This window comes from Ornithodoros turicata, chromosome 2, assembly GCF_037126465.1.
Source record: "Ornithodoros turicata isolate Travis chromosome 2, ASM3712646v1, whole genome shotgun sequence".
Taxonomy (NCBI): Eukaryota; Metazoa; Arthropoda; class Arachnida; order Ixodida; family Argasidae; genus Ornithodoros; species Ornithodoros turicata.
Window position 1 is genome coordinate 120,318,656 of NC_088202.1, and position 27,271 is coordinate 120,345,926.

Consider the following 27,271-nt stretch of genomic DNA (forward strand, 5'->3'; position numbering starts at 1 on the left):
GGAACTCTATCTACACTATCCGGAACCCCATTACCCCTAAGTTGTTACCATGCTTTGCGCACCTTTTGATCAGTGTTAATGCTACCCTGTAACCGCTAGCATTGATTTGTTGGGTTGTATAGCAGCGAGCTAGAACAGATTATGATTGCTAAGTAAATATTATTACCAGCACCTGGACTTCTACTTTCTCTGTGTGTGTTGCCCCAGTGCGCATGTCGGTTGACATAGATCAGTCCGCCCACTTCTTCTGAATTGTCGGAAACGGTGTAGTTGGCCCACTGTTGGAGCCGCGCAGTGATTGCCGGTGGAGATTAGCTTAGCCCTCCCCATCGTATAGATTGGAGGTGACGGCCCACTCGGTGCGATCATCTCGCAGCCACAGTGTGATTGCGCGCAAATCAAGAGGCATACGATGTTTCCGTGACAGTCTCCAAGGCCATATTTGATTCTGATTCTTTCAAAGTCACACTTCTTCCTCTGTATCAACCACGGGTTATGGCTGGGATACGAGCTAGAGCACTGCACGGGCCGCATCCTTGGGCCAGGCCCTAGCTCGTCCCTCCTTTGATTTACCCGCTCGGCCTGGTCCAAGCCCGAATAATTTTTAGGATTCCCTATCCAGGACCGGAAAAATAAATTTCTAGGCTACCCAGCCATGCCTAATGTAGCGGACTGTAAAAGTTTACCGTGCCTAACTAACAATGGGGTAACACAGGCTTGAGTCATATCTAGGCCTGGCAATGTAAGGAGCCCATAATGCCTAAACCGAGCCCGGCCCATGCCCGCACAATGAAGGCCATACCGGGCCCAGCCTGGGCTCGGCCTGGGCTCTGCCTTTCGGGTAAGACTGAGCCCGTGCAGTGCTCTAGTACGAGCACACGATTTCGTCTCGCACGACTACTCAAATCAGTAGGTCTTATTTGAGGCATTGTTTTTTAGCCTCAAGTACGCAGAGTGTGTGCGCGTTCTTCTATCCATTTGCCTTCATAACACAATGACTGCAATATCGGAATGGTATGCGGTAACACTACCATGCAGTGCAGAGTTGTAAACACCAGATGCAAGCGTTGCAGGTTCCATGCCCGTGCAATTGTAGAGGTAACTTTTGGCTGGGATCTCCACATATATGAGTGACATGCTTGTGCTTGCGTGCTTTCTGGCTCAGGGCTGGAGGGCCCTCCATGCGAGCATAACTGTGCTGACTAGTGATAGGAGTAAGATGTCTCTACTACCTCCTGTCCAGATTCCATGTAGTCTTCCACTGCAAATAATGAATAATAAATAATGAATGATTAATTTAAGGAAGAAAACGTCATCTGGCAGGATAATTATTGTGCTCTACATGATCACAAATATGTAATCAGAAACAAACTATATACAGAGTGTCCCAGAAAACGTGTCATTGAATTATAATAAAAAAAAACTACACCACCCTGAATCATGCGGTCAACGGCATTTGTTCTTAGTAGGTTTTTGCCACCCCCTCATGTGAATATCATGTAACGTAAATTTACTTATGTAAAGTTTTGCGAACTGAGCTCGGAAATTTCCCAAGTAAAGGTCACTTTTTTACCCTACCAATGCGAAGAGCGTGCCGATTTTACGCAACTTAATGATAATTGACAGGGATATTGAGGAGCTATTCCATCGGAAAAAATAGCCGAACATCATGCTCTACGGAGCTCCAAGAGGATAGCGCGCGACGAATTTTCAGCCCAATCATTGTCAGTCCGACGAAACGAGGTTGGAAACCAAGTCCACACCGGCATCATAGAAGGAGATTGCTTATCGCGTCCGGCTTCCGCTGGGATCATGCCTTCTTTCTCCCACTTTGGGCAATTGTCACGTTTTCTAGTATCACTATGTGGGGTGGGATTGCAACCTCTACAGTAGCAACCTCCTTTCGTCGCACTGACAGCGATTGCGCTCAAAAAGTCGTTCGCGCGTTATGCTCAGGTGCTCCGAAAATCACGATGCTAGACTATTTTCTCCGATGGGATAGCTCCTGAATATCATTGTCAATTAATATCATGAATTTGAGTAAATTTGAAACGCTCTTCATATTGATGGGGTGAAAAAAGTGACCTTCACTTGGCAAATTTCCGAGTTCAGTTCCCAAATATTGACATAATTAAGCTTACTTTACATGGCATTCACATCAGGAGGTGGCAAAACTCCATTAAGAGGAAATGCCGTTGACCGCATGATTCTAGGTGGCGTAGCTTTCTTTTTATGCAAAATAAAAAAGATACGTGCAACTATGCACCAAAAATCTCCCAAATATTCAGGAAAATTTGAAATGCAATGTTTTTCATCGTTCTGGGTATGAAGCCAATGCATCTAATGCGTATTTGACAGAACTGGCGCATCACACGGTAAAATAAAGCCGCCTTCGTTCAGGTCCACACAATAAAGAAGGATTGCGCCACAGATACAAATCACGCAGCTGACGGCTTTGCTTTCGGCACCGCGTGCAGCGCAGCTGGAAATGAGAATGCCACCTCTCTTCGTAATAGAACGTAACAGGCGCTGTACGGCTCACCGGCCATACACGCGCAGCAAACGCACTTGATCTGCGAAGGCGCAAACTAGGCTATAATACGCACTGCTCGGCGCAGCTATAATAAAATATTTTTTTTATTGTTAGCAACCCAAAGGCCAGGGGGCTTAATCGCTTCATCGTCGTTACGGTCGTTACAAGCTAACGAGTGGCGAAAAATTCAAAAAGTTGGGCACGTAATATTGCGCGTGACGTATACCACGGCCTTCACGTATCGCGCGAAGAGCGCTGTGCACGTGTTTTATCACCATGCCCACCTTTTTAAATTTCCCGCCCGCCGTTTTGAATTTCCCGCCACTCGTTAGCTTGTAACGACTGTAACGACGATGAAGCGATTAAGCCCCCAGAAGGCATTACGTGGGTGAAGGGAATACAAAGAAAATTATAACAACAATCACGATAACAGCAGTAACAATAATGAATAAACAATGTGACTGGGAGGCCCAACAGTCCAGACAAGTACAAAATTTAAAGTACAAAATAAGAGATTATTTTCGCTGCGAGGAAAGGTGATGCGCTGCTGCAGATTTGAAGGATGAATGATCATGGATGGATGCGGTTCCCTCGGGCCATGAGTTCCAAAGTTCGATGGCGCGCGGGTGGAAGGAGTAGAAGAATGCGTTTGTGTGACAGAAAAATGGCTCGCACTTGTAGGAATGGTTGACACGCCTGCTCGTATAATGAGCTTGGCGAATGTAGGAGGTTAGGGGCACAGAAGAATGGAAAAGGTTATGAAATAAATCTAGAGTTTGAATAGTTCGGCGGTGCTCTAAAGGGTCGAGGTCAAAAGTGCATTTCAGACCGGTGACGCTAGTGGAAGAGTAGTAGTCATTGGCGATGAATCGCACGGCACGATTTTGAACGGACTCGATGGATCGAGACAGGATGGATCGAGACAGGATGGATCGAGACAGGATGGATCGAGACAGGAAGGATTGATGAGGATGCCAGATACATGAGGAGAATTAGAGTTTTGGACGGATGAGCGTTGTGTACGCCAAACGCTTCACTTGGGGAGGTGCATGACGGAGATTGCGTCTGAGGTACCCTAGACATCGGCTTGAATCATTGATAACATGGTTAATGTGAGCATGCCATTGGAGGGATGACGTAATGTGAAGACCGAGGTACTTATGACATGAACTGTTGGTGATATAGCTGTGCCGCTCAGTGTGTATGGGAAGACGTCTTGATGTTTCCCAACGTGAAGGTATGTGCATTTAGACAGATTAAGTGGCATTAGCCATGTGGAGCACCAGGACTCCACAGCTTGAAGATTGTTCTGTAGAAGTGTTCGATCAGCTGGATTATTGATGTGTCAGAAAATGACGGAGTGGTCGGCAAAAAGGAGAAGTGTGGAGCTGAGGCTATGTGAAATGTCATTAATGTATTTGAGAAATAGTAAAGGCCCCAGGACAGAGCCTCGAGGAACGCCTGGCTTAACAGGAGATAAAGAGGAAAAATAATTGTTAACATGTGTATATTGCATCCGTGAGAGGAGATATTTTGACAACCACTGCATTAGATTGTCCGGTAGATTTAGTTGAGAGTTTAGCAAGCAGACTGCTGTGAGAAACCTTATCGAATGCTTTTTTAAAGTCCAGGAAGATAACGTCACTGCTTATACCCTTATCAAGATGAAAATGAAGGTCTGAAATATCTCGAACATTTTGCGCAGTCTAGCCGCAATTAAGGTTGGGGGCTCAACTCCACATCCCACCGAAACGTCGAAAATATTCTATCCTGACTGAAATTCTCCAGAAAGAGGAATCAAGACCTCCCCAAAGCCATCGAAACGTTAACTGAAAAAAGAAAAAGAAAGACGAAGAAGAAGAAGAAAACTCGCAGATATGATGCAATAGACCTTTCCCTGTTTGTAAATAAATGATGTCATATTGTTCGACAGCGCCACCAATTCGGTAGAGTTGAGCTACGCTCGAAGCTAGAGGCGAGCAAGGTCGCGCCCGAAAGCCACGGTCTCGAGGGGATTACGATGGTCCCTGAAAGGGACGCGCCCTTCGGCCCTATTCTTCTTCCAATAGGAGAAAGCGAATAAATGCGAACAAGTCCATTCGTAGAACCCAGCCCTCCCCTTCCTATTTTTGAGGTTTCAGTCTGTCTACCAACGTCATAATGAGGTTTCTCGGGTAGAGGTCGATTTACGGTGGCATCAAATCAACGACAGTGACAGCTGTTTATTTCAGATCGTCTGTCGCTACGTGCATGGTTCGCCTTATCGACTGTAGTTCACAGCAAGATCATCTTCCGTACGTACACTTCCTAGGACGGCCCTGAATGGCGCTGGTGCTGCGAGCGACGAGAAGCCGATACGCGCGCGGAGCTACTCTTCACTGGCAGACGCGGCTACCGCTTGTTTCTCTGAGGCAGTTGACGCAAACGTTACAACCAGTGTGACTCTCCGAAACGACAAATCCGTATTGCGCGCCCTTTCCTCGTTTCTTCGCTTCATCTCGCGCTAAAAGAAGAGGAAGAACATACAATTGCCTGAAAATGACTCTAGTGACTCATGGACGGTGATGATGCTGACGACGACGATTCCTTTTAAATGCCATTCTATTTGTTCTTTTTGTTGCGCTCACCGCAAAGCGCCGTACAAACATGGGCAGATGGAGAGACGACAGCAGGAAGGAGTGGGGGACACAGGAGGGTTAGTATGCGTCCTGGGCGCACTTGGAGTCTATTCGTCGTGAAAGTCTGACGGAAAACCCAGGGAAAGCCCCAGACAGCACACCCGGTGCGTGGAAAGCGATCATCATAACTACTATGCCATAGGAGCTGGTGGTGGCTACTTTTATTTGAATACATCAATAAATCTTACTTTCCGTGGTATAATTTTTGTAACAAAAACAGAACGAACCTTTTGCATCATCCCATCCAACTGTCTCGTTCTCGAGTTGAGTATCCAGCCAAGTTTCCAAAGGTGCAAAATATTTCTTGATGGACGACGCTGACATTTCCCTTGTGCCTGCCATGATTTGAAAGACATCTTGCCAAACCTTGCTGGACCCTAAGGACAGGCCATTCCTGGAAGCAAATTTTAAGGAAATGTAAAGCGCACGAGATGCGCTACATACCAGAGGGCAGCTTTCGATAGAAGGAAAAAAAAAAAAGGTTCGTAAACTAATCCGTAAACTTCCGTAAAGTGAGCGTTGTTTGCGATGCCTGCACAGTGCTTTATGTCAGTGAACGTATTAATGGGTTAGCACTGGGAGTGTCAAAGTGGAAAAAGCTGTATGTATGTGTGTTTCTGTGTATGAGACGGTGAAGCCTCGCGGAAACAGCGGTATAAGTGGACATGTAACGGTGATATAAGAGGGTAAATGGAAATGGAGGTAAATGATTTTAAATTGAAGTAGTCGAAGGTAATTAGGACTACGTGAAGGTAATTAGAGGTAATCGAAGGCAATTAAAGCAAGAAAGTTGAGTTTCAAGGTAATGAATGTAAGACATATGTAATTAGTAGAACAGTTAAATAAAAATAAATATTACCAAAGGTAATCTTTAAAGAAATTATTGCGTCAATATAAGATTGCGTCGTTTGCAAATAGCTATAAACGTAAAAAATCTCGAATAGAGGGTGTACGAAAATGTGCACGATAATTGCTTTGCGTACTCGAGGAAATAGCGAGTGTGTGCACACACTGTATGCGCCCAACGTGGTTTTTGCATATACAGCGCGTGCACAGTGTGAAGTCATGGGTGTACCGAGAGGAGGGCATCAAGGACCGTGCCTCCCCCTCCTCTGGAGCGTCAAGGCCACTCGTGAAAATTATGCACTCTTTATTCATAGGTCGTCATGATTTTCTCAGATGTGAGATGAACCTCTGAACTCCCCGCGCCCGCACAGTCAGCAGCGTCCTCCCTCCCTGGTCCGGAAGCACTTTGCCCCCTCCCACTAAACCACGAACGTCTAATGGACATCTAGAGGATGGTACAACGTGGATATTTTGGATATCTGGTAGACATCCGTATATGTCCAGCTAACGTTGATTGGATGTACTATGGATCGTCGGAAGCTCCCCAGTAAACCACAAACGTCTATTAGACATACCAGAAAGATCCAAACATCTAAGACATTTGGGATATCTAGCAGACATACGGATATGTCGAGCTAACGTGGAATGGATGTACTATGCATCGTCGGAAGCTCATCCATAACTGTATAAATGGATATCCTCTGGATGTAACAGCTGGACATTTGTCACATCCGGTGGACGTGCTTGTGAAGCATTGCGACGTCTAATATACGTCTAGTCGATGTTCCTACCGGATTAACATACGATAATATAGACATACGTTTACGAAACGTTGTTTCGACTATCAATTCAATAGTAATTTTTACGTATAGCGCTAGAAAGCAGCGAATATGTGTTGCGAGAACGTGAGAAATTGGACAACAAGTAAAACCAAGTTTTTCCATTTGTTCGCGTCCTGCGTCTGCAAAGTATCTACGTATCAGTCTTTCACCAACACAGGAAACCTGTCAGTTTGACAGCCTCTCAGTAGGTAACCTCATCATAGACAATAGCCTGAATTCCAAACACAATATTTGTTAGCAAGGAATATCAGAAATGTTAGCGGGCAGTTTGACTCATTGCAGAAACACATCCTCGTCACCGTTACAAACGTTTTCGGTCCCACTACACTTAACAAACATCCCGCAACTATTGGTATTTTAGTATATGTTCCATCCAGTACGCCAATAGAGGCCACTGAAAAATGCCCAAGCCGTGTCGGGTGGGGTACGGCCTCGGCTACGGCATTTGCGCTGATCATGCACACAAAATAGCTGAAGAAGTAGATTTGCAATCTGGTCTATATTATAGGGCCCTCAGGTTTCGGGTACAACCCGATAAAGCCCGTTTTTACCCCCCGATTTACATCAAAATAGTTCGGATTTAACCCGATAAAACCCGTAAACCGGGTTTGCGAAAGTGCAAACCAAGGACTTGATCCGCACACGCGCGAACTACGGCAATCGCGCGACCGCTCCCGACTTGCTCCCGACCGCGCCGCGTCTTGCTGGTGAAGTAAACAAAACACGTCGGGTTTGTAGACGCTTGCATGCAGGTCCGATTTCTAGCGTGAAAAATGTTCCTTTGGTAGGCGTCACCATTTGAAAGTTGGCTTCACCTAACACTTCCGTGTATCACGGTCAAGCCCACTTCAACGAATGCTTAGTGTTGCTTTAAGTGTACGTTTGTAGATTTAGCGGATGTTTTCGATTCATTTATTTGTGTTATGGGAAAGCCATCTTTAACCTATGACATCATACACTTTGTTTAGTGATATATTAGGTTAGAATAGTGCGGCTGTGGCAGCTTGCCTCGCACTCACAACTTCATTATCGGCCATGGTCCTATTAATCTAGCCTAACTTCACTAAACTAACCTAAGACATCATCAACTCGGTTAGTTTAGTGATAAGTTAGATTAATGGGGCCATGGCAGCGTCCCTCCTCCCTCAAAATCCGTTTCAATGATGAGGTGAAGCCGCCTTGCAGAATGGCAACGCCAACCAAAGTAATACCCATGTTTCGTACCAAAAATGCCCTGTGTTTTTCACACCCGAAGACATGTAGTCTGCTACATGAAAGCTTGTGTCAATAAGTAAGTTGAAAACCTCAGTGTTGGATTTTTGTACTGTTAGTGCTTTCCGTGGACGTCGACGAGACCCTTTCTTGTGCTGTTACCATAAACAAAATACAGAAACCGACACTGAAGATCTTCAGTGTCGGTTTTTGTATTTTGTTTATGTGATCTACAGGACTTGACTACCCTCTTCGTATACGCTTGTACTGTTACCAAAAACAGTAAAGGAATCAGGAAAAATCACGCTAAACAGCGAAGAAACAGAGTTAAGCAACGCTCGGCGTTCCTTGACGTGGGTTTGCCCGCAGTACACGGAAGTGTTAGGTGAAGTCAACTTTCAAATCTTGTAGGGAGTATCTTGTATCAGCAAAGTACGCGGAGTAGTAAAGAGGATGCAGCAACAGCCAACGATATACGAGGCATACCAACGCGAGCGCGAGCATGCTTTCAACGCTCATCGATGGATACAGTGGTTATACAGTGAATTATCTACCAGTCTCTTAATAAATATTATTTCACTTAAATTCAACACTCCACAGACCGACCGCTGTGGCATCGCTCATGCTCTCAGTTGTCTCGCGAGGTATACCCCCAATTATTAATTAATTTCAACACATAAAAGTATCTTCTTTTTTCACCCGAAAATACACCACTTCTCAGTATATCACCCGATTTTACCCTGTTTGGCAGGTCCTGATTTTCAACCCGATATTTACCCCCGATTTTCACAAAAAATAAAACCCGAAAACTGAGGGCCCTATCTATATATTGTCGTATGCTAATCCGGTAGGAACATCGATAGGACGTATATTAGACGTCGCAATGCCTTACAAGCACGTCCACTGGATGTGCAAATGTCCAGCTGTTACATCCAGAAGATATCCACTATACAGTTATGGATGACCCAGTAAACCACGAACGTCTAATGGACATTTAGAGGATGGTACACCATGGATATTTTGGATATCTAGTAGACATCCGGATATGTCCAGCTAACGTTGATTGGATGTACTATGGATCGTCGGAAGCTCATCCATAACTGTATATGGATATCTTCTGAATGTAACAGCTGGACATTTGCACATCCAATGGACGTGCTTGTGAGGCATTGCGACGTCTAATATACGTCCTATCGATGTTCCTACCGGATTAGCATACGACAATATATAGACCAGATTGCAAATCTACTTTTTCAGCTATTTTGTGTGCATGAACAGCGCAAATGCCGTAGCCGAGGCCGTACCCCACCCGACACGGCTTGGGCATTTTTCAGTAGCCTCTATTGGCGTACTGGATGGGGATGTTTGTTAAGTGCAGTGGGGCCGAAAACGTTTGTAACGGTGACGAGGATGTGTTTCTGCAATTAGTCAAACTGCCCGCTAACATTTCTGATATTCCTTGCTAACAAATATTGTGTTTGGAATTCAGGCTATTGTCTATGATGAGGTTACCTACTGAGTGGGGCTGTCAAACTGACAGGTTTCCTGTGTTGGTGGAAGACTGATACGTAGATATCTTGCAGACAGCAGGACGCGAACAAATGGAAAAACTTCGTTTTACTTGTTCTCCAATTTCTCACGTTCTCGCAAGATAGATTCGCTTTCTTCTAGCGCTATACGTAAAAATTACTATTGAATTGATAGTCGAAACAACGTTTCGTAAACGTACGTCTATATTATCGTATGTTAATCCGGTAGGAACATCGACTGGACGTATATTAGGCGTCGCAATGCTTCACAAGCACGTCAACCGGATGTGACAAATGTCCATCTGTTACATCCAGAAGATATCCATTTATACAGTTAAGGATGAGCTTCCGACGATCCATAGTACATCCATTCCACGTTAGCTGGACATATCCGGATGTCTGCTAGACATCCCAAATGTGTTAGATGTTTGGATCTTTCTGGTATGTCTAATAGACGTTTGTGGTTTACTGGGACGTGCCGGACAAAAGTTCACGGAACACGCTCCGGCGCATTCCTTCCTCGGAGTGACACGCTAGCAGCGACTGGGACCGTACAGACCTACAGACATGTGCCTGGGTGTCCCAGTCACCTGTTTGTAAGTCCGTGCAGTCCCATTAGCTGCTAGCATGTCAACTGTGAGGAAGGAATGCGCCGGAGCGTGTTCCGTAAACTTTTGTCCAGCACTGTACATCGGTCGCAATCTAATTACATGAACCTGTCGCAAGATAAGCGTGTCCATAGTTCCAAACACCGTGGTTCCAAGTACTAGTTTGTAAGGCAATGAAATGAAGAAAGCCAAGCCACATTGAATGCCGTGTGAGGACACGAACCTGAGTATTTGTCCAGCCTCCTCCTTTCCGTAGATGTCACATTCGTGAAGTTTTTTGCTATCAAGTTGTTTCGATTCGTTACACAAGTGCTCGTGGAATTGAAACTGGATTATGAAGCTCACAAAATATCTGCAAAGTGAAGAAGTCAATCATGCAGACGCTCTCTGTGCAGATCACGGTTATGTGCCTCTCGCTGACATAACGCACTACCGTACCTTAAATATGGAACGTTTGCGGGAACGTGGAATTTTGCTCCTGGGTCAAAATCCTTTTCGCTCCTGTTCACGGGAGGTGAGACTCCTTGATACTTGATCCTGGAGAGAGAGAGAAAGATAGAAGAAAAAATAGGTGAAAGAGTGACGAAACCTATTATATATACCCGACCCGTGTTCAACCAAAGAACGTCAGTAAATATAGTCTGTCAACCTAACAGAGTCACTCCGCCGGTATATCGCTCCCCTGCGTTGTGCATTATCCTCAGTTTACTTGTTTCATTGTTCATTTTTATTCACTGCCTATTGAGTGTACAGGGTTTTGTTCTTCGGACTGCCTGCAAGTCTTATGCCGCGCCCAAGTACCGAGGAGTGCACACAAATCGTGCTCTGGTACGCACATCTGAACGGTGTTACGCAACTAAAGCGAAAGTTCAGGAGGACCTTCGATAAGCGTTCGCCATCGAGGGTACGATGCTACGATGGGTAGATCGTTTTCAACTAAAATGACACTTTAAAGAACACAAAACGCACTGAAGAACTTCATAATGCTGTGTGATAGGCGCCTTTGAGTCCAACCCCGACATATCCACAAGGGCTGTTGCTAAGCGCTCCAGCGTGTCGTTGCGTACCATACGCGGGATAAACGCACAGCAGCACCCCTACAAGATGCAAATCGTCCAGCAGGAAGGTGACCACGCCATGCGGGTACATTTGGGCATTAGCGAGCTGGATCGGATCTGCTTAGACCCCACACACCTGCAATTTCTCGTGATGACGGACGAATGGACGTTCAACCTCAACGGGAACGGGAAGGCGAACCTCCAGCTCGCCCGTTCCTTCGCCGTTTTGTCTCAAGGTCGTCGGCTCAAGATCAGTTTAGTTTTCGGGTACGGCATGAAACGGGGTGAATCAGAGAACTGCTTACGCGCTAAGCCTAGCGACCGCGGTATACGGCATTCAAAATGCACGGGCTCCGACATTTTTCGGCTCGTATCTCGTAACACGTTCGCCGTTTAAGTTGCAGATTGTGTGTTTGGAAACTTCTGACAAAACTACAATGGCATGGCAATTGCTATTAGACATTAATTCGTACAATTTGTAATGTTTTTTCGATATACGAGGTAGGATTCAAAAGTTCCCGGACTGTGCCCATAACTTAAAAAAATGTTTGTAGTAGAGCAACAACGATAACGTTTCTGTGTTGTCCCCCTCTTCTAAAAGTGGTTTGACCCAAATCACGTGGTCGGTGGCTCGCCACGGCGTCGTATTTTTTAGGCGGGTGCATTTGGTTACCGGCGATTGGAAGAAATGGCGTTTGTTGAGCAGAGAAAAAAATTCAACTTTTGTGTTCGCCTGGGGAAGAAGTGCTACGGAGACTTACGAAGTGTTGAAGCATGTGTACGGCAGTGATACATTACCGCGAGCGCAAGCTTTTGAGTGGCATCGACGTCTCAGAGAAGGCAGGGAAATGCCGAAGACGACGAACGCGTTGGCCGTCCGCAGACTTCCCGCACCGCTGAAAACTTGACTTTCGCCCGCTTTCTTGCGAAAATGAAAACAACTGTTTTGCCACATCCTCCTTACTCGCCTGACCTCCTTTTACCCCCTGTGACTTCAGCCTATTTCCTGAACTGGCAAATCGCTTGCAGGGTCGTCGATTTCAATCTGCAGATGAAGTTAAAATTGCATCGCAGGCTGAATTAAAGGACATGGCTAGAAATGGATTCCAGAAATGTTTCGATGACATTTACAAGCGATGGCGAAAGTGTGTTGTTGCGCAAGGGACTTATTTCGAAGAAGAATGTGTTTCAGCAATTTAATCGATAATATTTTTTAAGTTATAGGCGTAGTCCGGGAACTTTTGAATCCTACATCGTATATACGAAGATATTGCCTCACCCCATTATGTTCCTCGTTCCTCACCCCATTATGTTCCGTCGAATAACAGTCAAACAGCGCCACTATTTCGCGTGGGATTTTCGGTACCGTGGTCAATTGTTAACGAGAAATAAAATGACACCATATAGTTTCAATATCAATGGGAGCGGATACGACTGTCCCTTTAAACGGTCTTAGGTTGAACAAGCGACTATAGCGGTGTTTGAATAAGCAGTTTGCCCTTCAACAGGGATGATTATCTTTGTTATCACCGTGAACAACAAGCTCAACCCATCCTGTCGTTAACAACTATACGATTAGAGTCACGACAGACAAAGTTATATCTGCAAGATTCATCCTTCGGGAAAATCGCTGGGCTCTCAACACCACTGGCCTCTTATTCGAGTGCTTCCATGAATAGCTAGACTAATTAGCACATTCATTAACAAACAACTTTAATTAAAAACCGTAAGTACATTGGCAGTGCTAGGATATTTCAGTGTTATGATATACGCTGCATACGATTACCTGTATTCCCAGAATTTTCTGTTCATTTGTTCTAGTGGCGTCTCTCCTGTGAACAGGGTCCATCGCCACTTGTCTAACAGGTATCCAAAAGGTAGGAAAGCTACCTTATCCAGGGCGGTAAGCAGCTGGAAATCAACAGTGTCTGCAAAAGAATCGACGCGATTACATATTGTTCTAGTTCTTGTTGTTGCTCGCAATATAGCATAAATCTACTCTTACTATTGTTGTCGTCCTGTAGAAGGCCTAGCATTTTCAGGTGACTCGGTGTAGATACCGATAGAGCCATAAGATCTCCTATAGCCTCGTGAAAACCTAGAGTAATCATTAGCCGTTGTTAAGCAGGGACCCTGCCACTATATCTTTTGTCATAGCAGAAAGGTGAGAGTGCGGCCCCACTTTGTAACAGTTTGACACGTTTTCGGTCCTTTTGCAACACTTCATGTGACCTCTGGCGCGCTCGCATAGAACGCTTGGACATTTATGGTACGCGATTGGCCTCTGCTGTGACATCACGACACACCAACGATGAAGGCGAAAAGGACGTTGCGAGAAGGCGTGGCTCGTGACAGTAGATTTCCTAAAGGCGCATGTACGAGTGAGATTACGTTAGGATAGCCCATTTGTTAGCTCATAGGTAATCTGCATTTCCTTTGTGGAATGCGGAGACAAGGGCTTGTATGATCTCGAAGCGTTCCCTATCGAGCTAATGATCGGGCAACAGCTCGAAACCGCCCGAAGCTTTCGCATGACATCAGACATCAGACACGTAACATCAGACATCTCATCAGGCAGTGACGAGGAACGAACGTGATATGTATGCATTCACGTGCCGCCTATCCCTAACGCCAGTGGCGTAGCTGTGTGTGTGTGGGGGGGGGGGGGGGGTGCGGTAGAACTGCCCGTCTGCTTTCGTTCTCTGTGGCTTGGGCGGTAAACAGTTTCAGCGTGCTACCCCCGCCAGACGGCGCTGCTCTTTAAATATGGCGTCCACGAGAAAACAGTGTATATACTTTGGTAGTCCTTGCACATAAAAATACGCTAGTTGGTTGTGATTTAAGCATATAGTTTTTCTAGTTAGGGTTTAGGTTCAATGGAACCGGACGTTCCTCTGTCGGTGACTTATCCAGAACCCCAAACACCCCCTAACCCCCAAATGTTTGGCGACGCCCCCGAATTTTTTTCCTCCGTGGACCCCTTTTTCGGGGGCGCAGTGCAATCTTAGCTTTAGATACATTTCACTCATGATACATGAAGCTGTCACAATGTAACTGCAGTTACATGATTCTGCACCTGCGGCGGTCATGCACTCACCTTCGTTGGCGCCATCTCTGAATAATGGATGCTGATTGAAGTACTGCATAAAGTAGGCAATGTGACCCATCTCATGGTGCACCGTAAATAGCTCATCCATTGTGATGTCCGTGCACATTTTGATCCTGAAAGGTTAGCGAAAATGTTTCCTGAAAGACATCCGTTCATTCCACCAAGTCTATAAAGACGTGTCGCGCGAGCAACGTGTACACACCTGAAATCCTGTGGCGTTGCAAAATCCCAAGCAGACGCGTGACACACAACATTCCTATCCGGAGGCTTGGTAAGCATACTTTTGGCCCAGAATATATCGGTCATCGGTTCCATTCGTAAACTTGTGAAAAACTTCTCGGACGTTTGGAACATTTTTGTTGCATTCCACTGCTACGATAAGAAAGTAGAAACAAGGCGTAAGTATCTCACGACGTATCCGTCACCAGGTTAAATATGTTATCTGGCCCGAATAACGCTGACGCATACAAATTTGAGACTAGGTGAAAGGGCAATAGTCGAAATTTGATCAAGCGATACCACAGTGGGGAAGACAAGGCGTTACAGGTAGGTCCGTTACGGGCGTTGATATTCAACCGTTCGTTACAGTTACATGCTGTTCGCTACCCCTAAAGGTCTGCATACAGGGGTCCCAGCTTTTTAATTAATTGAAGGCTAAACTGTCGTAAATAAAGCAGGAGGAAGCTAGATTCGGATGTCCACACACACGTGCAGTCAGTACCACAGACAGGTTGGCCGAAAGTATGATAGGAAATCTTTAATTGGGAAAAGTACCCCGAAGGTTCACTAATCCAACGAAAAAAGAAAAGAAAAAGAATGAATGAAAGTTCGTATATTTAAAGGATGGCAGACAATGCTGCTGTGCCTTCTAGTACATGATTGCACTATATGTGCACACATATAGAGGAAAGGATATGTTGTTCCAGGAAAGCAAAAGAAACGCCATTTGTGGAACATGAGCATTTTCCCGGTGTGTTTCAGAGCCCTACAGATAATCTATGAGGGCTATTCATCTTACACAAAGCACATGTCTCTGTTATTCACATACAGAAGGACTAACCATTTCCTAATTAACCGCGAACTTCGTAAGTAGAAACATTTGAAGTCATTCTGCACTGCGTGTAGCATGTGTCGATTTTTTACGCACTGAAAGTTATTAGTGTACCTATCTTTCGAACTACAGCTTGCCCATCTCCCCTGTGGCAATATGCACTTCCGACACCCCTGGAAGGTAAACAACACGCTGACTAACGGACACTGTAGCGTTTAGGAAGGACAACGTGCGTATTCCCTTATCTGAAGGCCAACCTTTCCTTTCTTTTTTTCTTAATAAACATATCCCCCCCCCCTCCCGGCCTTATCTGAAGAAATACAGGGACACAAAATATAGTGCTCAATTACTGATATGCTAAGATGCCAGTGCATAATGCATCTTTTCCTGGCTGCTTGCAGTACGAAATAGTGTAAGCATGGGGCTACTGAATACCTGCTTTTTCATTTCAGGAGTGACGTCCAGAATTGACCCTTGACTAATATTATTGTAGAGGTTACCCCAGGACTGTGCCCACATATTTCCTGAAAGAGGAGAAGTATATTTCACTTTTATTCAACGTGGCACTGCACAGTCACACGCAACGTCAACATGCTAAGAGAGAACAACATTTCGCAAGCTGCGGAGAGCTTACACGCGATTTGTAAGTCCCTGAACCCTGGTTTAAATTTGTCTCGGTATTTAACGGTCTTTCACTTCATTCTTTGCCTAAACAAAAAATCGTGAGCGATGTTTGTTTCCTTGTTTCTTTATTTTGACAATTTCACAACATGTGTAATATTGTGTGAAAGTGAAAAGCTGGCGAGATTTTTTCGATACGTCGCTGCCACAGGTTTCTAGTTATTCGCTTTGTATCTGACGAAATGAAAAAGAATAAGAAAATTTGGTCTACTACCTAGACACAGAAAAAATAAACAAACACAACCGTATTCCCCGACTTTACTAAACAAACAGACCGAGTAATGATACGAGAAGGACGCAGTTCCAGAGGTCCCCTTGTCCACAGGGATGTACCGAAAAGTATATCACCGTGAACTATCGCGGCGTCTGAGAGCTCTACTTCATGCAAGGCGAAGGCAACCATACCCCACACCAAACAAAAACGAAGTATGATGAACCATACCGAGCAAGTGCGCTGGAATGGTACCATCTTTTGGAATCCTATTGGGGTAAATCTCCTTAAGCTTCTTGCGAACGAAAGCGTGCAGCTTCTTGTAAAGCGGCGACACTTCCTCCCACAGGGCATCCACCATGTCAGTGATGTTCTCTGTCTCGTAATTTTCGAGCCAGCTGTCCTTCAAGTTTTCGTATCCTGAAACACGGACACAGCGGTTACTCCAACATAGCGCTCAACAAGCCTGTGATGGTAAACTATTAGGAATGGGCCAATAGAATCCTCGAATCCTAGGCAGGGATTCGAGATTCGGGAATCCGAATCTTAGTGCCCAAGACGGCGAATCGAAACTTTCGAATCCACGAACCACGTTTGTTTGTTTCTTTTTAAAATTGGCGCCTCCGGAGTTCGCCGAAAGCCTGATTGGCCGGCGGGGTGTTTTCTTGTTTGTTTGTTTACATGGCACTGGACTGAAAGAGTTCAGGCAGGAACGTGGTTTTGCTTTTGATTGCTTATTTTACGGAAAGAATTCAGACTCGAGAGTTTATGTATTTCCTGTAGTCAATGAACAACACGTTAAATAAATTACATTTAAGAAGTATATAGGTATGTTTTCTACTTAATGTAAACTATTATTTAATTCGTTTTTAATTAAACAAAGATATCAAATACTACTTCAAAACACTTTTCAGTAGAATTGTTTTTCCCCCAGGCTTTTTAAACTCTTTTTAAGAAACGATTCGAAAGATTCGTGGATTTGCAGAACATTCCTTGGATTCGGATTCGGGAAATTCTGGATTTGTCCCATCTCTACAAATTATAATATAACAGCTAGGTCGTTCTGCTCTAATTCATTAGCGATGGTAGTATTCATCAAGTACCGTATATGGTATATCAATACAGCATGCCTTACCGTTCATTACAGCCGACTTGTTGACGATTGTGATAAACCTCTGGTACAGCGGTCTTATGGGCCGGCCCGCACCTTCGTGCCATTTCTTCCAGGCCTCGAGGAGAGCATCGTAGTCTCCGACTTTCGCCATTGTTTGCGTTAAGTCTACGGCACAGAAAAGCAGAAAGAAATGGGAAGAAGAAAAAAGTATGCAGACATGTTGACTAGCTCATCAGGCTGAAACGAAACTATATACTGTAGGATCATAACAACACCGTGCAGTATATGTTCACAGTGTCATCAGCGTAATAGGTGATGCTCTAGGAAACTCGAAAAGAGAGAGCCTTGTCTCTGTTATCAGCAGAAAGAGGGCGCTCGTTGAACATGATCTCTTTGTGACGTGATAATTTTCTACCAAGACTGTCACTAAAATCATCCTTAGAAGATACATCCCACAAACCTCACCTGGTTCGAGTGACATGTTTTTCCCTCCGATGACGACTTCGGTCGAGCTGTACAACTTCTCCATTTCTACATTTAATTTATTTGCCTGTATAAGGATAACACGTTATTAATGTACGTGCGCATTGGAATAGGACAATCGAACAGACTTCTAATAAGTATATTCTCGGGATAAAGCGGGATAGCTTGAGGAGAAACAAAAAGGAAAAAAAAAAGGAAACGTGACGATACCTCAGCGGCTTCTTCATCCTTCAGTATGCCGAGTCCTATGTCGTTCAATCTTCGAAACATTCGAACGAGGGTCACATTTTGGAATGTTTTAAATGCGAAGCGTTTCGCAGTTAAGCCAATCTCTCTCCTCTTTTTTGTTTGTTCATTCTCCACGGTTTCCTGCAGAATTAAAGGAAACAGGATCAAGATGAAGACCAGACCCTACGAAGTCGGTCGAGGACGCACCATCTCCCTCTAACAGCACGCCACCATCTTGCAGGAAGATCGCTCGGAAAACGCGCATCATATAAAACCATTAATGTTCGAAAATTTCGACTAATAATTGACACCTCAAAAACTATATACGACAATTACAAACTTTGTTTTCACAGTTGGTTCAGCAGGTTACTATAGTGAGAATTTGATACGATGTAGTACTGCTAAGTATTCGCTTTTATTAAATACGAAAAGTGCAATCTCGGGCATATCACGAAGGGAAACCAATCAAGACGCAAAACGCTAACGCGCAGACTCCGCGAAATTTCGTGGCCGCGCCTATGTGCCCTATGCACGCTTCGCGAAAACTCCGGACCGAGAAATTAGAGCTCTCTCTCTCTCTCTCTCTCTCTGTCAAATATCTGTTTTGAAAGCTAGGGAACCCGCTACACTTACCGACATATTCTGGTTGTAGTCCGTGATATTGGTATTGAAATCCCATTGCGAATTAGCGCTGGCTTTGTGCAATATGTCAAGCGGGGTCTTCAGCTCGTTGACATAGGCGGCGGCAATCCGTTCGTCTTCGATAAGCCCCGAGACATTCTGGGTGTCGCACAGATATTTTGGCTGCATTGGAGAAGACACACAATAGCACGTGTTGACAACGATATATCCAAGCACAATGTATGTGAGCATCGTACATGTCAGGAAATTAACGACGGTCACAAATTTTGGTTACGCCGATTGAATGCTTCCTGTTGTTGACACGGTAAATGATGATGACAATATCATTGCCACTGGAAAGACATAGCGCGGCAAATCGCGGTCGTCTGTGCGGTTGCTACCTGTAAGTCGACCCGGAAGTGAACCGGTTCGAATCCTGTGCTCCCTGTGAAGGCGGCCCAGGACTCACGATCCCCCTCCTGCGATAGTCGTGATGTTGCCCGCTTGCGCCCGTGGCCGACGACGCCAAGCAGTTCCGTCACCCACCACCATCACCGCTACTTGTAAGTTTCCGTCTATCAGTTTAGCTATTTTTACGGCACTCTAGTTTTACGGTAGCACCTGACACTTTTTTTTCACAGTTCGCGTTTGTACTGTTGTTACTCAGCTAGAGAGGCTGGAGTTCAACTGCTCTGTTGTTAAAGCGCGTCTCGTTAGAATACGGCGCCAACCGCATGGAGCGTATTTGCGAGCCGAATTCAAGCGGACCGTGTGCCGAGCGTGCAACCGAACGGCAGAACAATAGGCGCACAGCCGAAACGCTCATATCTGGCGGGATAGAAATTTCGGCAGTGACGACCGGAGCGGAATCGGGCCAGCCAATCAGCAGCGAGAGAAAAGTGCACGTGACCGCCTTCCCTCCAGCACGGCGAGCACGGCACATAAACAGAAAACATGGCTGCCCGATTCGTGGTGTACGATGTTGAACGCTTAGAACATGAAGACGGACGAGTACAAAGACGTAACGAATCATTTATTCTGGATAGAACTCGCGGACGAACTCGTAAGTGTATTTACGCGTTTAAGCAAATGTATTTATACTTATCGAAGAGCGGGAGGATTGGCGCCGTTTCCGTCGATGGCGTAATCGACAATGAACATTTTAGCGAGTTTTTAAACAATGTATATGTGAGTCAATAAACTTTTTTGACAGTACGCTTCGTGTGTGTGTCGCCTTTCTTCATGATGTCATGTGCTTACGATGACTGATTACCTGAGTCCCGGTTTGACGTCTTGGGAATTTGTATGTGACCGAAATTGGAATGTGACTGAAGTTGGCTGTTATGTTTTATTGCTGCTGCTTCCAGCACATGATCGCCAGTGTCATGTATACCTAGTCTGATTATGTTGCCGTGATTACTTAATATCGCAAAGCAAAGCAAGCGACTGGCAGCATGACCAGAAATAATTAACATGACCAGCTGGGACCAGGCGAAGCCAGAAGCGCCTCGGGGACGCGCGGGTGCACAAAGGAGGACGCACATCTTGACTGCTCGAAGTTTTACGAAAGTAGAAACAGATGACATTGTGTGTTTTCACCAGCATAGCTACAATGCAAGTAGTATGTATGTAGCTACCGCGTCCACAGCAGGCAGCCGACGCACCACCATGCCAACCACGCTCGCCGAGAATCCGTCGCATGCGGTTGGAAGGGCTCTGCTCACGTTCCGCGCGGTTCGGCAGAGACAACGCTGGCCCATTTCGGCTGTAAAATACGCTCCATGCGGTTGGCGCCTAACGCAGCTCCCCCACTGCGAGCCTACGAACCTGATACGACGAACGTGTCCAACAACCGGCTTCAATTCTCCTCGCACGGTGGGCGTGGCGCTTGCCTACTACCCATCTCCATACATATCCAAGTATGTATATCCGTGTGCAAATATCTGTACTGTCATTTTATACGTCGTCATTTTGGTGTCATATACCGGATTTGATTTAGTTTGGCGTATATTGCGTTGGGAATGAAATGGTGCTCGGAAATCACACGCAATTATTTCTGACACTTGATAATTATAAAGGACCCCGGCGCCTTTAGAGCGAGAACGGACTTTAAATATGACGCCGTTCATGGAGAGGGTTATGGTTTGCACATGCGCATTGAACAACTGAAGCCCAATCCGTGAGCGAATGAACATGACGTAACCAGGTCCTGTTTGGTATGCTTCCTACACATGAGCTTCGGAGCAGTTGCACACATTTACCGAAACAACCTCACAAGTTGAAGCGATGTGTGTCACTAACTGCCACAACACACGGAAGTTCAAAAGAAACGCCCACTTAAAGCTTTTACGCAACGCGTACTCGAAGAACATGCAGAGAGCAGGACTGAAATTAGTGAAACGTTTCGGTGCCTCATCGCACCTATACGGCTCCCACATTTCAACGAACTGAATATTCCGCAGTACAGTACATTATACATTACTATACATTCAATTGTCATTATTGTTACAATAAACAGAACAGTGCACCGCTAATTTCATGCGGTAGAAAGTGTATGTACCCCGTATTCTACCAGAATCAGTATAGTACAAGTAAGGATGTAGTGAAGGTTGGACAAAAGCTTATCGCGATTTCTTTGCTTTCCGTTCGAAGCTTTCGCGTGTACACAGTGATTCACTTCACGTTGTCACAAAATTCCATCTAACAACCTACATACTTGTCAACGGCATTTATCTTCGGCGAACTTCAAAGAGCACTTGATGATTGAATTTTGTGAATTGCACTCCAAAATCTGCTAAGTCAACGTAACGTTTCAGTTGCTCGGTTTCAAGCACACCGCGAGTGGGGGATGTCTCTCACACCACTGAACTTCCCTTACGACCACCCCGCGTCGCTAGCATCGCGGTGCACGCAGAGCCGTATATTAAAAGGGAGTCTGGCCATTGGGAGGAGTCACAAAAAGAGGCTCGACCTGTCAATCACAGTTTCGGTCCTCTGATTGGTTTGCTTTTTACCAAGGGGGTCGCCATGACACCTTATTGCCACCCAAAATGGCGACGAAAACAAACACAGTGAAGCGGGGATTCCGTGATAAAAAATTTTCACAGACTACTTTGATTTTACGCTGCAAATGTACATCCTCATATACGTTTCTCGGAAATCAGTTTCAACTTATGCTCATCCACCGATATCTAACTGAAAATAATACGTTTTGTCGCCGGTGTTAGGCCTAGTGAACACGGCGCTCGTAATGAAATCATAACAAAAACGGCAGTGTGCTGTACAATCTTATATTTAATTGCTGGATTTCATAGATATAAACATTCTTGCCTTTTATATTCCAACTATTCATGTAGATATGTTTAAAAATCAAACCGACAACAGAATGTGTCCCAGCAGGTGGTTCTGCCCGCAGCGGTACAACGACGGAAGCAGACGACAATTCCCGACGTGCCTTACGCTCCCTAGGTGGCGTTCATCAAATTTGCACCAAAACTCCACTAGTTTTGCAGATTGCGAGAGGTATCCATTTCAATCCCATCCAATCCACTTGCCACCCAAAATGGCGCTGCCCGTGTTGGATAAGGGGGCAAATAGTGAGGATAGGCTGATTGATAGCGCCCCATATTTCAAGACTTCATTGGTCGGAAAGCTGAAAAAGTGGGTGGAGCTTCAGGTATAGGCATGACCCATTAATGGCCAGACTCCCTTTTAATATACGGCTCTGGGTGCACGGGCCTACAGGCGGTTCCTGGTGGCGCGGCGGAATAACTCTGTTTGGGACTATATTTCGTGGCGCTCTTGTGGTGAAGAAGGGTATAGAAGATAGCCTCCCGACAGTCAACTGGCATAGGCAGAAACATTTCTTTCGAGTCCTTTGCGGTTAACTTGTCAATCGAGGACAGTACACCACTCGATATGTTATCTATCAATAGGGGCCAAGTGGTATGCAGGTATACCCCCCTTCGATTCACTTAGAGAATCTATCCTACAGTTGGCAATACAACAATGGCAAAAGCTAAAAACGGTGTCAAGTGAGCAGAAAGGTACACAAAACGTACGTATTATTTTCTGAGATACTCACCGAAAGATAACGGTACGAAACTCCGATGAAGCGGAACGAACGGCGCACAATTTCTCAAGATTCTGATGCTAACGTTCAAGGATGAATGTTCGAAGCAGAGGTGAGGAAGCCACTCGAACAAAAGGAACTCGCTTCAAGTTTTAGTTACTGTGTAAAACACGTAACGAAGTTGCAGGTAAATATAGGTAAAGTAACGAGTTCCTTTCAAGTTACTTGCAACCAAAAAACACCGTTTAGTGCTCGACCATGTCACACCGTGAATGATACGAGACGTTTTATACTATACTGCTAAATTATACTATAGCATTTGATATGACGAATGAAGCCGTAATTTTACGTGCGTCTTTAGGGTGGCGTTTGATGATTTTGATCTCGTAATAAAATTCTTCAAGGCATCAGAACTCATGAGTTGTTGTCCTCTACACATATTTCGTAGAACCGCACACAGCGCCCCCTGCCATTATAAATACTCTGCTCGCCATCTGAGTCCCTCGATTTGGCCCAAACTCGGGCTTTTTTTACAGTATGGAGTTCCTTCGCCAGCTCGACAGCATTTATGCTATTTCATCAATTGGAACTTACCCCAAGTCACTTTGACAAAGTTACCTAAAAATGTAACCTGATGTGCTCAAGAAGTTACTGGAGTTTAAAAGCAACGAGATAAGTTAAAAGTTACCAAAAAAAGTAGCCAGCTACAGTCAACGAATCACCCTGTTTCTAAGCGCCCTACCAAAAAAAAAAAAAAGAAACGATAGAAAAGAGAAAACCGAGACTCGTATGTGAACAGTAGATAATTCGTGTTTGTCCCCATATATAAAAGCTTCAGTACTTAAATGTGTTTCAAACAGACCTTCTATCCTTCGTTTTGCGTGCTCTCAGTACGGTGCCTCTAATGAGACGACGAACTCCCCAAATGTCAAGTTAGCCTTCACCGCGGCTTTCGTACAGGTGTTTTCGTGGAACTTTTACTACTTGCAATTCGGTAGGTCTACACGGAAGCACATATGCAAAGAGGAGGCACGGAGATAAACTGTTTATGGACCTCATACCGGAATGTTTTCTGCAGATCACAACTAGAAAGCAGGCAGCAATGGTGCCGTCAGCTTTGGCGGCAGGCACACTGGTGCCCGTTACTCGAAAAAAATGATTACCGTTACCAATTACTCGACTCCAAATGTACCTGAGTAACGAGTAGAAAAGTAACGCGTTACTCCGGTCGTTACTCTGCATTCCCGCAAATTATACCAGTCTTTGTGTGCCTCAAACAAGAAAGAAAGAAGAAAAACAAATTCAACAGCGAAACAGTTGAAATAACACGAAAAACAAAAACATGTAGGACAAGTAGATCTGTAGGTCTACTGTATTTATCGCACGGGACGATGTTGACCCGATTGTGGAAGAGCACTGCATGAAACTTCCCCATGACTCACTAAACTTCCAAAGCTTCAGGTACCACCACCTCACTGGTCTAGGAAGAGATTAGGGAGAGAGACCCAGAAATTCCAGAACGTTATTACAAAGACCTCCGCTTGCTAGGGTAGAACGGCCCAACAAAGGCTGAAGGCACGACGGGTGGCTTGGCTTGGGACCGAACACCTGAAACATAAGTTAACCTCTGCCTGAAAAGTAATCAATTACGGAGTAATCGGTTACCCAGAAAAATAACTGATTATTCGAAAACTTACTTTGACAGTAAAGTAACTGATCTCTTGGAAGAGTAATTGGTGACATGTAACGCAATTACTAGTAACGCGTTACGCAGAAGTCTGGCGACCGGTCCCCGGTTGAGCCTTTTGTTCGAGTTCGAGAAAAAGCGTCAATAAGACGCCGTGGCTGGCTTTGGTTTTGTGCGGTGTTGCTTTCGGAACCAAGGGACGGTCTCGTACAGCCGGGGCGATTCCGAAACTTAGCCAAAACTATTTTCACGAGTACTGTACACATACAACGGTCAAAGTTTCATTCGGAATAACCAAGTCGTTTTCGAGGAATTTGTCGAAACGTGCCGTAAGAGCAGACGACGAAAGCTGCGCTTCTCTCATGCAGACGTCACGTATGACGTCGGCCTGCGGGTGCGTCGTCGTTGTCATGGAAATTCTAACTTGCGAAAGCACCTTAGGTTGAGTAATGTAGATGGGTAGAAATCCAGCGAACTGGTAGAGATGTAGGAAGGGAGTTGCCTCAGGACAGAAGCCGCCGATATTTCGAACAGAGTCTGTTCTTCTTCTGGGCACCGTCCTCATCATTGGCATGGTATTTAAAGGGTTAGGTGTGACGTGTTTAAAGGTTCATGCGAATTGTGGGTCAACAGCCCCGAGGGAAGAAAGGGTCCGTACAGGCTTCTACGGCCTGAGTGAATGGCCGCTTTGTTAGAGTGTGGAGGGGATTATGTGAATGTAGTGATCTATAGCTCCAGACCGGTTACAGAAAAATGGGAGGTTCACGGACACGTGACGAAACGGGACAACGAGGAGGAGTGTCGTTGGGAGGAACCCGAGAGGTCTGCCTGCCTGATTAGGCGGCATGTTTCTCGGGAAGGGAAAGATGGTGGACAGGAGGAAAGGGTGAAGTGGAAGACCGAGCGGAATCCGCTCGTGGGGAGGATAGCTGCGTCCATGGGCCGACTTCAGGGGAACTGTGCCGGCATACGCCTATTACACATCTGAGGGAAACCCAGGAAAAACCCCAGACGGCACAGCCGGCCCGCGGATTCGAACCGCGGACCTCCCAGTCTCCAAGCGCACGCGTTACCGCTGCGCCACCGGAGCTGGTAAAAAAAAACGGGACAACAGGCAAGAATTTGCAAGCATAGCGAAAGATAAGGAGGACAGTGGTTACGTGGGGAAAATTCCAGAACGAGCAAATTTTTTTTTTATATTAGTAATACAAAGTTGTGGCATGCAATAAAGAAAGCAGAAAGCAGTGGCCATGCAGAACATAACAGATGATAATGGAGATAGAAGGGAAAAGCATATTTTATTTGTGAAGTGTTTCTAGGGTGCCTTGTGATTTGTTGTAATACCCTTTACTCTCGAAATGGGGACACTCAGGCATATACCTCCGCGAGCGGAGAATGTAGTCCGAGCATTAACTGTGGGGTCTCCCATAATGTGTGCGCACAATCGGATACGTGGAAGCTAAGTCACGTGTTTTCTTTCCGAGAGTATTTAATGCGGTTTTTAAATAAACACGTACTCCTTCTCCATGTACGTCGTCAGCGACACTTCATTTCGAAGCATGATCAGTGTACAACGGGGAGTGTAATGGAAGCGCGCGTAATATATTTTTGGTCTGAGCTGTAATACGACCGCGCGTGCCGATGGCCAGCGACTTCAGATTTGTGATTGTGGATAGGGTTGTTCTGCGACTTTTAACTTGTCTCTGAGGATTAACATAGTTGTTCTGAACCACCATGCTTGCCACTACTTAGAATGCGCGTTTTTCACCTGAGAACTGAAAGAAAATGTACGAGAGTTGCCGCGGTGCCCAGTAACTTCTGAAATTCGTCTGCTGACGCAGATGCACTAGCGCGCGCAAAAGCAGAGGATTTCTGTATCCTATCCACGACCATCTTTATAATACACGACCATAACACTTGCCCGTTCGCCTATGGGACTTCAGTCCGCGCCTCGAGGAGCGGAAGTGCCGTATTTACGCGCGGAGCGGCCGCCAGGGGCGCCACTTGCGGGACCTAGAAGAGCACCTGTAGTAGCTCAGCTGTGTGCAATATGAGTGGTCCTTGTGGTTAATTCTTCGTGCGTACATGTTTGTGTATTGTCGCAGGTTCTCTGTTCATGTAGAGCTAAGAGTTCTGAAGCTAAATACTCAGAAATAGGCTGTGCTCTGAAGTGTAGGTGGCATGTAAAACTGTGAAACTCGCGCACTATGTGCCGTACATCGTACACATAAACTTGGCAGCAGCACCTTGTGTATTGGGCCAGTTATCATGCGTTTATGATTGCCAGACGCAAGCGCGTTCAGACTTTACGTTTCACGTGAGAGGCGTTCCATGTTAACATGCAGGGTAGTTACAGAGAATGGGTGAATGCGACCGTAAGAAGAAACTGTTCCTGGCAAAGAGATGACTGACACCTGTTACGACGTCCAACAGAATTTGTTGTATAAGCAAGCACTTCAGTTTTAAATCAGCAGTTGCTTGTTTTGTTTTCCTACTTATTGGTCCCTTTTTATTTTACTTTCACACTTTTTTTCTTCTTTTGCGGGTTGCCATTACAATGCTCTGCTAACCTTTATTATGCTGTTCGGGTAGAAGCCACTCTGAGAATTTTTCTTGATGGTGGCTTTTCTGCGACGCTACCTTTTGGTGCCCTTTTTGTGTTCGTTTTGCACTCCTGGGAGATGCAAGGCTGTGTAAACTTCGTGATC

The 27,271-nt window shown here is 45.4% G+C and overlaps 2 protein-coding genes across 2 annotated transcripts in view; both read right to left on the reverse strand.

Annotated features, from left to right (window-relative positions):
* LOC135386003 (angiotensin-converting enzyme-like) overlaps nucleotides 1–27,271 on the reverse strand; it is a 274,926-nt gene that overhangs the window by 99,096 nt on the left and 148,559 nt on the right. The gene's annotated exons all lie outside the window — the stretch shown is intronic.
* The window catches only part of LOC135386005 (angiotensin-converting enzyme-like), a 79,081-nt gene that overhangs the window by 49,056 nt on the left and 2,754 nt on the right, over nucleotides 1–27,271 (reverse strand). Inside the window, exons 2-15 of the mRNA XM_064615697.1 lie at nucleotides 18,817–18,987; nucleotides 18,166–18,324; nucleotides 17,938–18,022; nucleotides 17,494–17,637; nucleotides 16,590–16,778; nucleotides 15,902–15,990; nucleotides 14,618–14,787; nucleotides 14,404–14,528; nucleotides 13,312–13,404; nucleotides 13,093–13,234; nucleotides 10,687–10,785; nucleotides 10,472–10,600; nucleotides 5,439–5,605; nucleotides 1,032–1,261 (exon numbers count right to left, since the gene is read on the reverse strand). Coding sequence (XP_064471767.1) covers nucleotides 1,203–1,261; nucleotides 5,439–5,605; nucleotides 10,472–10,600; nucleotides 10,687–10,785; nucleotides 13,093–13,234; nucleotides 13,312–13,404; nucleotides 14,404–14,528; nucleotides 14,618–14,787; nucleotides 15,902–15,990; nucleotides 16,590–16,778; nucleotides 17,494–17,637; nucleotides 17,938–18,022; nucleotides 18,166–18,324; nucleotides 18,817–18,987 — 1,821 coding nt within the window. The 3' untranslated portion in view covers nucleotides 1,032–1,202. The remainder of the gene's footprint in view (nucleotides 1–1,031; nucleotides 1,262–5,438; nucleotides 5,606–10,471; nucleotides 10,601–10,686; nucleotides 10,786–13,092; nucleotides 13,235–13,311; nucleotides 13,405–14,403; nucleotides 14,529–14,617; nucleotides 14,788–15,901; nucleotides 15,991–16,589; nucleotides 16,779–17,493; nucleotides 17,638–17,937; nucleotides 18,023–18,165; nucleotides 18,325–18,816; nucleotides 18,988–27,271) is intronic.